General features: G+C 39.5%; 1 protein-coding gene across 1 annotated transcript in view; it reads right to left on the reverse strand.

Annotated features, from left to right (window-relative positions):
• LOC109030002 (uncharacterized) overlaps nt 1-17,199 on the reverse strand; it is a 33,391-nt gene that overhangs the window by 4,154 nt on the left and 12,038 nt on the right. The window contains exons 2-3 of the mRNA XM_019040744.2: nt 9,685-9,850; nt 6,750-6,899 (exon numbers count right to left, since the gene is read on the reverse strand). Of these exons, the coding sequence (XP_018896289.1) occupies nt 6,750-6,899; nt 9,685-9,850 (316 nt within the window). The remainder of the gene's footprint in view (nt 1-6,749; nt 6,900-9,684; nt 9,851-17,199) is intronic.

Below are 17,199 nucleotides of genomic sequence, written 5' to 3' on the forward strand. Positions count from 1 at the left end.
CCGGTTTTGCCAAAATGCTGAATCCGCCTCTGCTAAGTGTGAACGCCTTATGAAAATTTGAATGTTGCCAGATTTCCCCCGACAAAATATTTATTTTTGAAGAAAGTTATGCATATTTATCCATAAAATTTTCAGAAGTTGTAGATTAAATTGTGAACGAAATTAAGAAAAACGAAGATGGGAGAAAAATTATTCAGGATTTTAACAATAAATGTGTTTTTCATTGAAGGATATATGGCAACGCATGAAGGCTCAAACGGTGTTTCCACTTAGCACGGAAGTATACTGGTTGTTTCCCAGACGCAAGGACGCAACTACATTTCAAAGTTGCAACCTTTTCACTAGCAAACTGTATTATTACCAAAGGACTGCTCAACTGAGTCGACATTCAGTCATCGTTTTCAAGAACTCTATCGAAAACCTCGAGCTAAATTGAATGCCACTAGATTGGAACTACCATTGCAATTTCGCTCCTCAGTCCACCTAATCGAACGAAGAATTTAGAGACTCGTTGAGCTGTTGTGCTTATTGCCAACGGTTCGATCGAAATCTTCAATTTACGCGCGTTTAATCTGCAGTATCTCTCTTGATTATAAATCAAATCAGTTCGTAAATGCAATATCAAGGGCTATGCTACGAGTAATTTTCGTAGAACATCGGAAACAAAGATCAGCAAATCTTCTGTAAAGTAAAGTCTTTAAGATAATCCGTAGATAAAAAAATTGCATACCAATATAAAAAAGAGGTGAAAAATCAGACGATAAAAATTGTAAAATAACGGCAAATGTTAGCTAATTGAGCTCGAAGATTATAAAGCTTGCGCATTAAAATTTTTGGAAGCGCCGTACAGGAAAAGCTAAGCTCTGACTTCAGTGGTTTGTTCAAACTTGTTTTTTGCAAGCGCATGGTTGAAGAAGAAAAATTGCAAGTAAGCACGGTGTATTCAGCTTTGTCTTTTCTCCTTGTGTTCCTATCAACATTAAACACTTAAAATTCTTGAACTTACCATCATCTTACTCACAAAATAAAATATTTTATATAGCAGGTTCAAGAAAAGGCTACTCAAGAAGTTGGTAACACTGCTGCTTCTCCATTTAAATATATGTCAAACAATCGATTCTAGGTGAGGCAGCCTGTCTCGACTAGAATCGATGTATTCAATGAGTTGAAATGGGATATCAACAGTGCTGCCAACGGACTGGACTCGCACTATGCAATATGAGTCGGCTTCACACCAAGGATATTACTAGTGTTACACTTCTGATCATTAATAGAAACATTATCAACACAGATTTACAAATAAAGTGTATCAGCGAAGAAAATGACGAAGGTACACTGAAAAAAAAAAAAAAAGATTGGTAGAATTTACCATTCCTTCAAGCTGTATTTCACACAGCGTCAATTCAGAGTCAAATCTGTCAGAAAAAAGGTAGACGTTACTATATACTGGTACAGGTAACCATTTTTCTGGCAGGATTGACTTTGAATTCAGGCTGCGTAAAATACAGCGTGAATGAATAGTAAATTCTACCAATCTTTTACTTCCAGTGTGGTTTTAGGATATGTTTTGGCAATTATTATTTTGTCTTTGGTAACTGTTATACTAATTGTTAATAGCTAGTTTATCAGTGACATTCCGGTTTGATTTGTATCCTGGTGTGTGAAAAGATCAAAATTGCTGACCCCTTCTACAGAATAAGACCAGGAGGTATTTTAATTAAGCGCTGAAGCAAGCGAGGCTTATAGTGAATTTCACTTTGAATGTTGAAGTGAGCAGCTTGGAAAATGGGTCGTATAAATTAATCCAAATTCATGTGTTTAGACGTTTTTTGATTGATCAATTTACTTTTCCTGACGTATGAGACACAAGCATAAAATGGAATCATATTGATGGCCCTTACAAGTTCCTTCAGCAATAGAAATGTAATAGTTCATGAAAGTAAACAAAAGGTCTGTTAAGAAAAAGTGATGAAAGTAAATTGAAAAAATCACTGTGAGAAAAAAGAAAGTTTTGTGATAGTATTGCCACGAATTTTCATAAAAACTTGTTACAAATGAGATCCACCAATCGCATGAACTTTCTATAAAATCAAAAAAGAAAAAAAATGAATAAAAATAAAAATAAAAAATTAGAAAATATACGCGGCGAATTATATTTTTGAATGGAAACATTTCCGATAAAAATTAAATAGGATGTTTACAAACGTCTTAATTCAAACAAACTTAAATACATAAATAAACCCTTTTCCCGGCCGAAACGAATTTTTAAGGATACGTAACTTTGTCGAGAATTGATGCAAGTAACTCAGTTAGGGAGCAGGCCGCCTGACGCCTCAGAGACTTGAACGCAGGAGTAAGAAAAACTACTAGGGGTACATAATTGCGATTCAGCCATTCAGTGGTCCGAAACCTTGAGATACTAGGGTTACTCAGATTGTTAACCTATAGATAACCCTTTGAAAATAGTTTAAAGGAAGAATATGCCTGTAAAGCAATGTTTTACGTCAAACTCTCAGACGAATTTCCGACCCAACTAGACATAGTTTTGAGGCGCCACTCAAGTCATGAAGTATTTTTATTGTTACGGACAGCTTCGAAGAATTGAGACGAAATTCAGCATCTTCCGCTTTTATTTCACCTCTTTTAAGTTACTTGTTACATTAAATCTTTTAGTGCCCCATTTTTTCAAAGATTTTAAAAATATCGAAGTCAAGTTGAAGGACAGAACATTAATTAGAGTGAAAGAAGTCGAAGTAAAATTGATTGAAAAATGAAGAAACTAAGGAACAGTTTAAACGAGACGAATGATAGCTGAGATGTTGAGCAGCCTGTAAGATGATCATGAAGCTGTAAGATTCGTTGTTATAGGCTTAAAAAAGTATCTCATATTGAAAATGGCACAATTATAATTCTTGAAAAATATTGAGTTTGCAGGTAGGCAAAGAGAGAAAAAAACACAATTTTGAGATGTCCTAAATAAAAATACATTTTTTTTAGTATTTATTTCATTGACACTCACAAGGATGTAAAATTATTGATCGTTTAAAATCACCTACTTTCTCTAAACTTTGAATCTCAGATCGAATGTGACAAGCGAAGCATCTTCTTGCAAGCAAAATGATCGCATTAATTCAGCGAGCAATAGGCCACTTTGTAAGAAAAGGAAAGTAATCGTTTTTTACGCAAAAGCAAAAAGTATTCGGCTGTATTTGTATATTTTATATCGGTCATTCTAATGCGCACTAAGCTCATTAAATATAAGTACCATTAAGGAAATGGCGTTGCTTTTTGTATGCGTGAGGGTGATACAAATAGCTTAAAATATCGAAGTAGCAAACATAATCAGACGCGCTTTATACATATTTTGGTATTGTCAGGTAGCAGCAGCTCGAGGTCCCTAGTAGCCTGGCATAAATCAGCGAAGAAATGAATGGCAAGCGAAGACGGACTAGCGATGAGCTTCACTGAAAGTCTGAAGAAGCTTCGAACATTGCAAGCGGTTGCGAACAAAATTAAATTCGTATAATATGCCAGTCCATGTCCTTATTTGTCAGTTTGTCAATGTAAGGTACACTCGGTGGTGGGTACTTGAAATTTGCATGCCAGTGGCTGTTGAGGTTATGCAAAAGGTAAAGACGACCGTCAAATGTATGCCTCACCACTTTAGATGTATGTTTATTGAGTTTTTTTTATAGGATATTGCTTTGTCAGTTGTCAAAAATCACGATGAGTCAGAAATGAAATTTTGGACACCATGACATTTTTTATTGAACTCATCCATGGTGAAGACGGTTTTTTGAACCATCTAACGGTGATTTAGGATTTCACCTTGCAAGAAGGCAGTGCTCTCGATGTAAAATGCCTGCAAGCCGCAACTAGCATTTATGCTGAATTTTCTCTTCAGTCAACAATGGAGGCTTACATTGCCTTTGACAAGGGATTGTGATTGATACACGTTGGGACGTGAGATATCGGAAATTAAGAGAGGAGCATGTAAGTAGCTTGTTAGTGCGTTTGTACGTAGGTGTTAGGGAGCAGCTTGGTAGCAACTTCATTGCAAGCGACTTTTGAGGACTTACCCCCTTTTTCGTCCGTGCTCTTCACGGGCAAAGGCTGCTCCGAATCTGTAAAGTAATCGAAGTACGGCTCTACAAAATATAATGATCTCAAGTAAGTAAAATTCGTCAATTTTATAGCTCAATCTTATTGTTAGTTACAAAGAGTTTCACTTTGAAGAGGACAGGTATGTTGTCACGGTGTCGAAAAAATGGCGCTGAGGGGAAAGATGACGCAAAAAGGGAACACGGAACATCCCCTCTCTGGCGTTAGGGCGTACCGTAAACTGATTACCGCATGAGCCCTAGAAAGCAAGGGCTCATATTTAAAACAGGGCTCATGTTGAATCTGAGATTCGTCCTTACGCTGCGCTAGAGGGGTGGCGAAAGTCCGATCATTCTGAAGACTCCATTCGAATTTTACCTTCAGGAGGAATCGTTGCAATTTACCCTAAACTCATTACCAAGGGTCAATAAGTTCTTATGTAGTGATAAAGTGACCAAAAAATGGGCTCAGGCCATAAAAACAGTGGATCTCTAATGAAAGTTTTAGATTGTTTTCAATATTTAAATTTCTATCACAATTCCGTCAAATTAGCGACTTTATTTTGTCAAAAGTTTAAACATTTTTTTTTATTTCTTTTGAACTTAGGAAATCACTGTTCCCTCTCTTTTCCTATGAGAGCATTTTCATATCTAGACAGATTCTCTTTCAACAATGAATGTTGAAGTGGATTTTATTATCACAGACTTTCACTCAGAACGCCTTTGAGAGAAACGGATTTACTGTAGGCTATTTTTTCTGGTCAAATCTAAATAAATAAAAAGAAATCATCTGGGAGGAACAAATGATTGTAAAATTTACCAAGCCTCCGAATATTTATACCTTGTCTACATTTCATGTTCAAATTCCTCCTCTCCTAGAAATTGGGCGCAATGTTTCTTGGCCAAATGAAGAAATAATACTGTTAAGTACTCATCTTATAGTTGTAAAGTCTGATAATTTTTCCTCACTGTACCATTGTCGTTATAATTATACCATAGATTTTGGGATTGTTCTTATGCGAGCATCTCAGTTTGTGCACGCAAAGCGCAGAAGCATCGTGTTAGCAAAAACGTAAGGTTGGAGCCGAAAAAAGAACCAATTAAATTTGCAGAAAGAGCCAAAGGCAATCTTTTGAGGAATAGATGAAGCGAATCAATTTTCTGCTTTCACCAAAAGAAACCAAACCGTATCCACCAAAAACACGTTTCGGAAGGTTATCTTTACAGCTAATGAGACACCAGTACCATTAGGAAGTTCCGTCAATGATCAATTTTCTTCTCTATAAATAGGGTTGCCCACTAGCTAAAATGGATCATCTTTGTACTACCTGATTTGAATTTTAGGAAACAAATTGTGCTACCCGTTTCTCGATATTCCACGTCACAAAAATACCTACCGTAAAATAATTCTTGGAAAGGGACCAAGCAATATTATTCCTTTTAACTGCAATCGGAGGGAGTGGGGTCTCCACTTTAATGCATACAGAGAATATTGCTGGTTGTAACTGCAGAAATGATAATTGAACAGAAATATTTTCGTAATCAAAATATATGCCAAAATTTTTTCTGTGCATCCCTGCGCGACAAGTTGCGTCATTTCACCACTCAGTGCCATTATTTCCACTTACAAATTATCAGGTCTCGATTAATTTATCTGATTCTTTATTCATATTATGATCTTACTTTTTAATATTTTCAGTTAAGACACCTTGTTAGTAAATTTTTCTCTCTCTGCATACTGCAAGCAAATATTGATCGGGCGAGTGGATGTGGGACAGAAAAGAGAAGAACGGGAAAGAAAGATATGAGAAGAAACATTAATTTAAGCTCACTGAAATCCTAAATGGAAAATTTAACATAATCTGACAAAGAATATGACAAAGACTGAATGTTTAGTGATATCATCGCCATTGTAATTTTTGACGGCTCAAAGAATGAATGTGAAAGGTTCACATAAATTTTGGGCTGGTGACTAATTTTTCTGGAAACTATTATCGCTAATGTATATAGCCTCTGTGATTTTAGATTTTTATCTTGTATCATGTTTGGGTTCGCATAAGTTACTGAAGTCCAATACTTTTGAAAATCCTTTGCACCCAAAGTTCAATGCGCGAGAAACTCGATGACCAAAATTATCTCCTGAGAGGCTAAGACTTATATTTAGGAAGAGGCATCATAAAAATTACCGTATTGTGGGTTACATACGTGAAAACATATTTTAAGTGTCTTTTTAAAATTAATTTTTTTTTTTAAAAAAAAATGTATCCATTTATAAATTGTTGCTTCCAATAGGTGAATTCTTCCTGCGGTGTCTTCAGAGAATGAGAAAAAGATTCTAGGAATACATTTTTGAAAGCTAACTCAAGATCCTAATGCTGTTGAGTTTAAGCTTAAGTTGATTATTTTTGCTAAAATTAGTTTTTGCAGATTACCTCCTCTTGGCATTATCTGTCAAATAAGGGATTCATAACATTAAAATCTATATCTGAATTACCGTCCTCAGTGTAGGTGACCTTGCAGCAGCCAATGATCTGAAACGTTTCAGCATAAAAAAAGAAGAAAAAAGATAAAGCCCAGAGAGAAATAAGTTTATAGCGGTACTTTTCCGATATTTAAGCAATAAAGAAGCAACGCTTTAGGTTGTATTACCTCGCATTTCCCGACCGCTGAATGCAACTTCACCAAACCTCCGCATGCCGTCTAAAGTACTCTTGTCTAACACTCTAATACTAAGCGATAGAGATCCTAAATACTGGCTCAGCTTGGAAGCCAAGTATTCATCTAAATGCTCTAGATCACCTGCAAAAAATTCAGTCATCATGATTACCAGATCGAAGCACCCGCGCAATCAGGAGCAGTGCTGCAATCTGTCGGATAATTTTTCACTTTTCGGGCCATCAAATGCGGAAATTAAGATTTATCATCGAGAGTTGGGATCTCAAGTAAATGATATTTGACCAATTACGTAAATATGAATGCTCATTTAAGGATGATCTCCTTATTAAGAATGGAGATGTTGCATGTGTGAGGGATTTGCGATTTGACCATTGATTCTTATGTAAAAGTTCGCGAGAAACACGATGGTGCCACTGGTTTTCTCTGAAATCAACTCCCAAGCTCAAAAAAAAGCCCTCAAAGTGAAGCCAAAATGGAGGGGATATCCCACCCTACCCTGAGAGTCCACGTCTGCATCAAGACAAACTCTGCATGCAAAGATAGGGAGCAAATACATTGGTGGCAGGGTTGCCACTTTATTTGGGGACTCCAAAACTGAAGACACGGCATCACTGCTAATGTATTTGCTCCCCATCTCTGCATGGAGAGTTTGTCTTGATGTAGAAGTGGACTCTCAGGGTAGGGTGGGATATCCCCTCCATTTTGGCCTCACTTTGAGAGCTTTTTTTGAGCTTGGGAGATGATTTCAGAGAAAACCAGTGGCACCATTGTATGTTTCTCGCAAACTTTTACTTAAGAGTCAATAGTCACATCGCAAATTTCTCACACATGCAACATCTCCATTGCCATTGGCTAGATAGTAAGATAGAAGTGGGAACCCCGACCTACGCAAGCCAAAATTATCCAACGAATGGCAGCACTGGGTGAAAATAATTACACCAAATAGCGGAAAAAAAAATAAATGTTCGATTATATTAATAACCTCATAGAAGATAGAAAAATGAGAGATGAAGTGGAAAGCACACCGTTCCTTTTACCAGCGTCCACGTTCGGAGCAAGATCGCCAACCGCCACACCAGGTAAGAAATAGGTCCATACAGCACCGGACCCCGGCCCCCGACCAACATTCCATTGATGCCCCCATTGACCCAGCATTGAAGAAGTCATCAAATAATTCCTTCAAAAGTTCACAATGTCATCCATTCTCTCTTATAACGTAACTTTTATCGCCAGCGGGCTGACTGTTGATATGGGTAGACAAAGCGACAGACATCGAAGACAAATGTGATACGAAGGAATCCTATTGGTGGAAGCCGGTGGTTGCAATGGACAAAGGAGGTAGGTAATAGACTAACTAATAGTAATCCACGAGACACTCTATAGTTAATTCATCATTTTCTCCTTCAGTCTATACAGGAACCACCCATTTCAACCAATAGGATCACTCCATGCTCCCTATGTATTCTTTGTCTATGAATTTCAACAATCAGCCCGCAGTTGTCGATGACATTTGAATTATGTAAACAGTAACAGTTAGCCGTCAGGGTTCAGAAATTACATCACAGCAGAAAACTTTTCGCAGAAACGGAGATTTTTTCGTCAAAGAGGTATCTATATCTGAGAGGTATAAGTTGATGCAGATCTAGATAAAATCACATATGATTTCAGCAAAAGAATAAGTTTTTTGTCAACACGCAAAACATTCGTAGAGTTTGTATTTTATTTGTCCCATACCCCTAGATTGTCGCCCGAATTTCGTTCTTAAATTCGGCACGGTATTCAGTTAATAGACAGAATAAGACGCGATATCTCAATCCTGGTGTTGAAACAATTTTTCTATACTTGAGAGAAATTTTTTGCAAGAAAACTGAATTGCTAAAAACAGTTTGCAGAGTATTTTCAGGATCAAAAATATGAGCCAAAGATTTCTCAAGATGGACTTTTAGAGACAAGTTGACTGCATTTTTTTTGGGAAAAGACTCAATCGACTCATGAACTTTTTTCAAAAATGTTTTAAAACACAGATATTTTTGTTCATGGATCAATTTTCTCCATTGATTTTTGATTATTAGCGCTATTTAATGTTCAACATGTCATTTGCTTCATTAACATTCAAGAGATGCAGGAAAATTTGTGATAATAGGTGTATCATTTTGAGAGTCTTCAACGACCTAAAAATACCCCAATACAAACATATATTGTCCATACATATGTATGTAGTTCCACGGTCGACAAAACTTCAACCTATTTTGATTTCCCTCTGAAGATTGTCACAGCGTGTCGCACTTTTGGGACGACAATAACGTTTTTTCGGCAAGCCTCACTCTCCGTTCAAGAATGTTTTGCATTTTCACGGAAAATTATGAATTTAGCAATCGTAATATCGGAGACGCCTTGAATTAGTCACGCAGTGGTGGTCGAAACTGAGAGTATTTTGTCGCCGACAAGTAACCATCGTTTAGAGCGATGATGTTCGATGGTGTCTCATATTCAGACAATATGCAGACTAGTTGCACTCTTTTCGTAGTTTCTAAAGCGTTTCAATACATCTGGTCTTACCTAACCGAAAGAAAACAGATTTTAGATAATCGTTTTCAAAAAAAGATTATCACCGGAGAGATATGAAGTCTGTAATTCTCAATACCAGATCAAGTTGTAAATGATGATATACTAGCTAGTTGGGAGATTTGCAAGGATCATATTACTGAGTAACTCCGGTCCTAATTGTGTTTTTTTGCTAAGTAAAGCACAGTTCACACGGCATAAATTTCCTTTTTCTCTTCGACTTTATTAGATGAAGCGTTCGATCGTGGTAAACGATAGCATAATAATTACACCATTCATCGTCATGTATAGGATGACTTACTGGAAGTGAGAATTTTTGGATAAGACAAGTCTGTACTTCTACCTGGCTTCGCTTTGTCAGCTCGGGATTCGGAGACATTATGCCTCTGTATGGAGACATCTGGCAGAATTTGGTAACTATCGGTTGTTCCTAATTTCTCTACAAAGTGAACGAGCGCCAGCTTGATGCAAGTCATGTACCCTTTGCTGGTACACCGCTTCCACATAATCTGTAACAAAATAAAAAAGAAATAATAATAATCGTTTGAAATAAAATATTTTTTTAATACTCAACACATTAATTAAACTGAAACAAGCGGGAAAGCTCTAATACCTTTGTATTAGAGTAGTGCACAGCTATTTTCTATGTAGGCGCGTTTTTAAATTCCCCGAAGAAGATGAGCAACGTTGAGTGAAAGAACTCGCCACACCAAAATTTCAACTATCAATTTTGAGAAAACTACACTGACGTTAAAAAAATAAATTGTAGAAAAACTATTGTTGTCCGGCCTCCACTCTTTCATATCAGAAGCATTGAATAAAGGTACAACAGATTAATCTATATGTGAGGCCCCCATCCGTCATCTTGTTCCAATGCGCGGTTTGAACGAATTGCTACCAGTATAATAGAATTAAATTCTAGAGGCAGGTCGAAATAAAAAAGAGCTCGCTATCGGCTGACATGGCCGGATTTACCTACTTGCCGCCCACGGGCCGCCTGTATTTTGCCGCCCTCTTCTCATTCATTTTGAAACATCAATAAAAACCATCAAGTGAACGTGCCGGAGGGAGAAGGGTGCATAAGACGCGTTCACTCGTGTTGGACACATTTTTTGCGTAAGCCCTGTTAACGCTACTAGCAAAAGTTCACGGAACCTGGCGCGAAAGTTCAGTTCCGTAAACCCATCTCTGTGGGGACAAGGCCTTTCATTTGTAAGAAATGAACTAAAAAGTTAAGAAAGAACAAACATAAATGTGTTTTAATAATGTTAACTTCCGCCGCCGTGCCGCGCTGACCACACTGTGTTTGGCGCAATGCGTGAAGTATTCATGCAGTTTTGTAGGCACTGTGCGTTTCACGCCGCGCCGACCGCTGATGACCGTACTGTGTTTGACGCAATGCGTGAAGTATCCATGCAGTCTCGTAGGCGCTAGTATGTTTTACATGCCGACCGCCGCTTCGAGGGCTTCTCCTTTTCATCTCAAGTCCTCGTCATCAGTTCTCTTTGCGCCGCGCCGCTCCAGGCCAAATTACGTGTTTGGTTTCTCTCTTAACTCAACTAATTAAAGGTGCGCAGTCTCTTGCATCACCGAAATACGACAAAGTTAGAAATTAATGAACTCTCAGGAAATGAGAGATTTTGTCACCTTTTCTTGTTTGTAATTTTTTTCTGAATCCGATTTTTTTGTACCTGCATTTAAAAAAATTGCAAAATTTGCCACCCCCTAATTTTGCCGTCATGGGCCGCGGCCCATGTGGCCACCCCCTTAATCCGGCCCTGTCGGCTGCGCGCTTAAAGGTAGTTGACTTAGCAATGATACTCACAGGAAAGCAAATGACTAACTTTCGTCATCTGCATTCAATTTAAAGTGAGAGTGAGATCCTTTAAAGACCGCTCAAAACTGATGCTCGGCACTTTTTTCGATTTTTCAAACGTTAAACTTTCTGGCTTGCGGCAAGCGTATGTCATTTGAAAATTAGTATCGGTACTAAAAATATCTGCCCCTTGTACTACCGTGCCAAGAAAGAAGATCTCATGAGCCTTCAAACGTTGCAACATTCTCATTGGACAAACCAAAAATTCTCGGAAAAATGTTGGAATATTTTTTCCTCCACTTTTCCGGAGCATTTTCTTCGTAATTTGATCTAAATTGCCCGAAAATTTACAGGAAAAAATTCATGATTTCCCTCAAAAATAGAAATTTTTTTAAGAGGAAATTTGGAAACGTTTGAATGCTCATACAGCGTTTGTCTTCACGGAAAAAAAAAACAACTAAGTGCTGAGCCCTAACAGTTTAGATCAAATACAGCCAGATAGTAAGGCAGTACTTCTGAGCCCTACAACATTCGTGCCCAGCCCTACAGACTGTAGGTCTCAGCGCTGTCGCTTTAGTAGCTGACTCCATTTGATCTATACAGTTAGAGCTCTGCACTGAATTGTTTTTTCCGTGTTTAGTACGGCAGTAAAAAATAGACCCCTTCTCCCAAAACAAGTGCAGATACAAAAGATTATTCAGGATGTTTCGTCGTAGCTCACGCCTCGTTGATCTCGTCGCCTGTGTCGAAGCACGTGATCGAAAATTCACTTTCAGGCGCCGGATCAAATTATGCGTAACACGCGTCGATTTGCGATCAATCGGAAGCTGCTGCAGCGCGGAATGTCGTTTCCGCCGTAGAACGGAAACGGAAGTTGACATCCTAGAGGCAAGGTACTCCCGCGCAGAAAAAAGAACCGTCCCCGGTAGCAAACGCTCATCGTTTCGACACGTACTTTCAAGGAAGCACAAAAAAGAGTCTGCGAGGAAAATACGCCGAGGAAAAAAAAATAGGAAAAGAATATAATCGGTGCTGATAATCGCGCGTCAACTATCTGGTCCTATCGCTTTGATTTCCTCGCGTAAACTGTCGCTTTCTACCTTACGGCGATGACGAACCGACCTAAAATCCGGCATTGCCCAACATTGAATCATCGCGGAAATTCGACGTTTATTGGTGGACTTGGCAACAACGCTGCTGCAATATTTTCCATCATAAACTGGAGTCATGCATCACAAAACCAATGCCAAGCCCTCGATGGGAGTGAGAGAAGGTCGGGAAAATGGTAGGAACGAGGAGTCAAGGGAGAAGGGTTGTAAGAGAGCAAGCATGAGCATTTAATTTCAGTCTTCAAATTGACCGCCAGGCGGTTTTCGTTCGTGAGGAAAGTAGTTGTTTGAGAGGCCTTGTTGCCGGACAAATTAAGGAAAAGCAAACATTTGTAAACCGCTCAAAAAGTATTTACTCAGTAAATATAACATCTGAGATAAATATTTTTATTCTTCAAACTCAGATTAGTTTTGAGAGCGAAAAATGTAGTTGCATGAGTTTATATGGGTTATATGGAGGCAAGGTTCGACTTTGTGGACCCGTACCTTGATGGTAACCTGATAATACCATGTTCTGGGTTAAACGATGAGAGAGGTGTTTGATTTTTCATTCTGTCTAATGGTCCGTTTTGGGCGTAGGTTTTTTTTCTGTTTATCATTTTAAAATTAAGGCGATTATTAACAAATATCATGCTTTTTTAAGTAAGTAGAGATGTTTGCTTAAAAGCTGGTCTCTCGTCTCGTTAACCGTACCATTGTAGGCAATTCATCTTCCCGCACTGCTCTGTTACCCAATGTGGTATAAAAATTACTTTCGGAAGTCAACGCTTGGATGTCAGATTCGCCAATTGATGACTGACGATCTAAGAGTCTAGCAATCCGCACCTTATGCCGCAATCACACGCTGAATGTGGCTTGAATGCGAAATTAATCGCGCTTGAACGCGCAAAATTCAGCAACGATTCTCAGCGACCAGCGGATAATGTCGGATTTTTCTGGACCATTCGAATAGATTTGATACACATCTAGATGAAAATAACTCGAATTTGTGAAATTTCAGCTGTTGAGCGATGACTGTTGACTTTCACATACAGCTGCCAAATTCAGCATGTGATTCCGGCATTATTCGGAAAAACTCTTCCAGCAAAGTGCTTACCCCGACATCCTTCAGTCATCATTAGGTGAATGTAATTTTATTTTTGTGAAATAAGTTGTAAGTTGCTCATCAACCATCGTTAGGTGAAAAGTAGCGTTGGCCTCTGAATTTATCTGTTGCCTCATTGGATTAGATTGGTTAGATTGTTAGTGCGAGGTCTCTAAAATAATCGTATACTGTCTCTCTTCAGAGGTTCTTGTTGAAAACACATCCATCAGTCATCATTAGGCGAATTTTATGATAATTTTGTGAAACAAGGTGTAAATGCCCATCAACTACCTTTAGGCAAAAAGGAGCGTCGACCTTCGAATTTAAATTTTGCCTCACTGGTGCCTAGATTGTCAGTGCGAGATCTCTAAAATACTAGTATACTGTCTCTGTTCAGAGATTTTGGTTGAAAAATAGTTCTTTTGTGACGGTAACCGTGCGATCCGGCAAGCCTTCGAGTATCTGTGAAGAAACTTTCGAGGACGACAAGATGAGGGAGTTGGACGAAAGGTGGACGGTGAAGCGACGGTGGAAACCCGGTGGAGCAGAACAGGCGATCGACGGTCGGTGATTGATTCGCGCGCCGCAATTTTCTTGCCGGGTGATGAAAATTTAATGGGAGAAAGAGTATGAGAAGTGAGCTCGAGTGGATTTTAATGAAGCTTTTTCGGTGAAGAAATCGGTTGGAGAGGGGAAACCATGCAATAAACAGAGAGACGCGACGGTATTTTAATAATTAAGTATAAACAATACACGAAAATAGTCCGAAGAATTCAACAAAAACTAAATAAAGAAACGAGTAAACAAAGAGGCACACATCAAAGAGTCTGGAATTATGATCCAGGGTGATACAAAATCCAGATATTTTGACGTGTGTATTATTAGCTATATTTACCAGTTTTCTTAGTTCGTTTTGGTCCAATAATTAGATCGTTGGCGTCGGAGGGAGAGCTTTTGACCGAATTAAATAAATGGGGCCCAAGTTGCATGGTGGGGGGGGGGGGGGGAGAACTAATTTTGAGCTAGTCGTACTGCACTATCGTACTTCTCGCGAAATTTAAAGTAATGAACTTTTTTAATCGCAAATTTTTTGGAATGCAAAAGCTCGCTTTCATTAGCAACCAAGTCGCAATGTTTGATCAACTTGTTTGGTACATTACGTAATATGAGGCTCATCAGTGGACCGATTATTGAAACTGATATAAGTACGAGGGTCATCCAAAAAGTAAGTTTCCCCACCTTGTATCTTCCGAACGAAAAGAGATAAATTAAATCGGTAAAAAGACGCATATTAAACATACTCTAAGCTTTAAAATAAGTTCAAGTTTTTGAAAATCGGTAAAGGGATTCGCAAGAAAAGTTAATTTTACTGAGACAACCTCCTGTCGCCGCGTGCCCACCTCCCGGGTTAGGATGCGCGGAGAGTTGATTATTTCAGACTCGGGTATTCGCCTCTAAACATCACATCAAAAAAGAATTTAAAAGTTTTCATTGAGTAGGTCTTACCTTCCTTTTTGACATAGGCTCCAAAACTTTTTTGACATTTCTGGTATCGTTACAGTAGCTTCTTGATGCCTTCCGCGTAGAAGCTCTCGCCTTGGCTCCGAAACCATGTCATTAACAGCGATCTGTACTTCCAAATCAGTTGCTTTGCGTCGGAAAATTTTCCCCCAATCCTCCATACTCTCTTAACTCAGCCTTATGTGACTTTCATCTGTTTCCAAGCGGAAAAACTCCCACGATGAAATGCGATTGCCAACCGATTCAGAGGTATAGATCGGAGTCGATGATCGGTTTCGGAGCCAAGGCGAGAGCTTCTACGCGGAAGGCATCAAGAAGCTGCTGTAACGATACCAGAAATGTCAAAAAAGATGTGGAGCCTATGTAAAAAAGGAAGGTAAGATCTACTCAATGAAAACTTTTAAATTCTTTTTTGATGTGATGTTCAGAGGCGAATACCCGAGTCTGAAATAATCGACTCTCCGCGCATCCTGACCCGGGAGGTGGGCACGCGGTGACAGGAGGTTGTCTCAGTAAAATTAACTTTCCTTGCGAATCCCCTTCCCGAATTTCAAAAACTTGGACTTATTTTAAAGCTTAGAGTATGTTTAATATGCGTCTTTTTACCGATTTAATTTATCTCTTTTCGTTCGGAAGATACTAGGTAGGGAAACTTACTTTTTGGATGACCCTCGTACAAACAGATAGACGAAGGTGACATACGGAAAATGGAACGGTCCTTTTGGTGGCAGCGGGTGGTTGTTATAGAATAAGTGGAGAAATGATGCACTAACTATGGGGTCCTTCGTGAGTCTTCTACCTACACTGAGTCTATTACCTACCCCGTTCTTTCATTCTAATCACCTGGTTCCAACAATAGGATCGCTTCATTTCCCCTTTGGTCTTCTTCATCTAAAACTTTGTCTAACTTCAATAATCGCCACGCAGGTTACAAAGCGATACCCAACAGCCAACGAAAGTTTAATTAAATAACTGTTGCTGCCTTATGAATTGGACGTATTTCTGCCAAACAGAACCAGAGACAGGTGGGAAAGATGGGGCGTGCTCGTGAGTCGCGGGCCGTAAGAATGAATGGGAATTATTAAGCGCCAGTGACGTTAGCGGCGACGACGCCCCGTTCCGTCATCATTAACTCATGAGCCCCGTCCACAGCGCTCTTGTCACATGCCTATGGCTCATGAGTGCCGCATTCAGTTAGTACATATTTCCGTTTGGCAGAATGTAAAATCCCGCTTTTCTATTTCCCTAAAGGGTATCACGCACACTTCGATATTGTTTCTTGTGCAGCTCACGAGCAAACCCCATCTATCCCACTCGTCTATAGTCCCATTTGGCAGAATGTAAAATCCCGCTTTTCCATTTCCCTAAAGGGATCCACGCCCACTTCAACATTGTTTCTTGTGCAGCTCATCACGGGCGAACCTCATCTATCCCACTCGTCTATAGTTCCGTTTGGCAGAATGTAAAATTCCGCTTTTCCATTTCCCTAGAGGGAACCACGCCCACTTCAATATTGTTTCTCGTGCAGCTCATCACGAGCAAACCCCATCTATCCCACTCGCCTATAGTTCCGTTTGGTAGAAATGCGTCCATTGTCCACAAGGTAATTTTGAATCCTCCATAGTAACTTGTCTTTCTCCGATAGGTTAGTGAAGAGTCGCCATTTATCTCTGGTGGAACCTCCGGTATGTGCCAGGACCAACTGAAAATCTAAACAGGAGCACACGTGCGCTCTCATCAAATTCAAATCAAAATCGGCCCCGATCCGTCACTTGTGATTAACGCAGTGGGAGCACTCTTATCCGAGAGCTGAGAACGGGCCCACATTTTTAGGGTACCCCCTGGCAAAGCACGCCATTCAGCGCGAACAGTTGGGTGGCTGGCTAAGCACGGAGCCCAGCACGTTTACCTTTTGTTCGCATCTACCGAACAATTATGCGGCAACCGTCTTGTTAAAACTAGCTGAATTCCGCGAAACACTGCGCTACAAGAAGCTTGTCAGGCTTTTCTGCCGCGAGCTTCTGGTTGCCCACTTAATCCGGCACAGTGGCCGAATTCTGACGGCTAAGGGGCACGTTCCCTGGCCGGTATGCAGCCTCCAGCGGGCTGATTTTTGAAATTGGTAGGTAAAGCGATAGACAAAAAGACAAGAAGGATATGAAGGGACCCTTTTGGTGGAAGCGGATGTTTGCAATGGACACAGGAGAGAGATAATATAGACTAACTAATGGCAACCCATGAGAGACCCTATAGTTGCTCCATTATTTTCTCCCTTAGTCTATAAGAGTCTCCCATTTCAACCAGCAGGATCGCTCCATACTCCCTATG

This window comes from Bemisia tabaci, chromosome 4 (assembly GCF_918797505.1).
Source record: "Bemisia tabaci chromosome 4, PGI_BMITA_v3".
Classification (NCBI taxonomy): Eukaryota; Metazoa; Arthropoda; class Insecta; order Hemiptera; family Aleyrodidae; genus Bemisia; species Bemisia tabaci.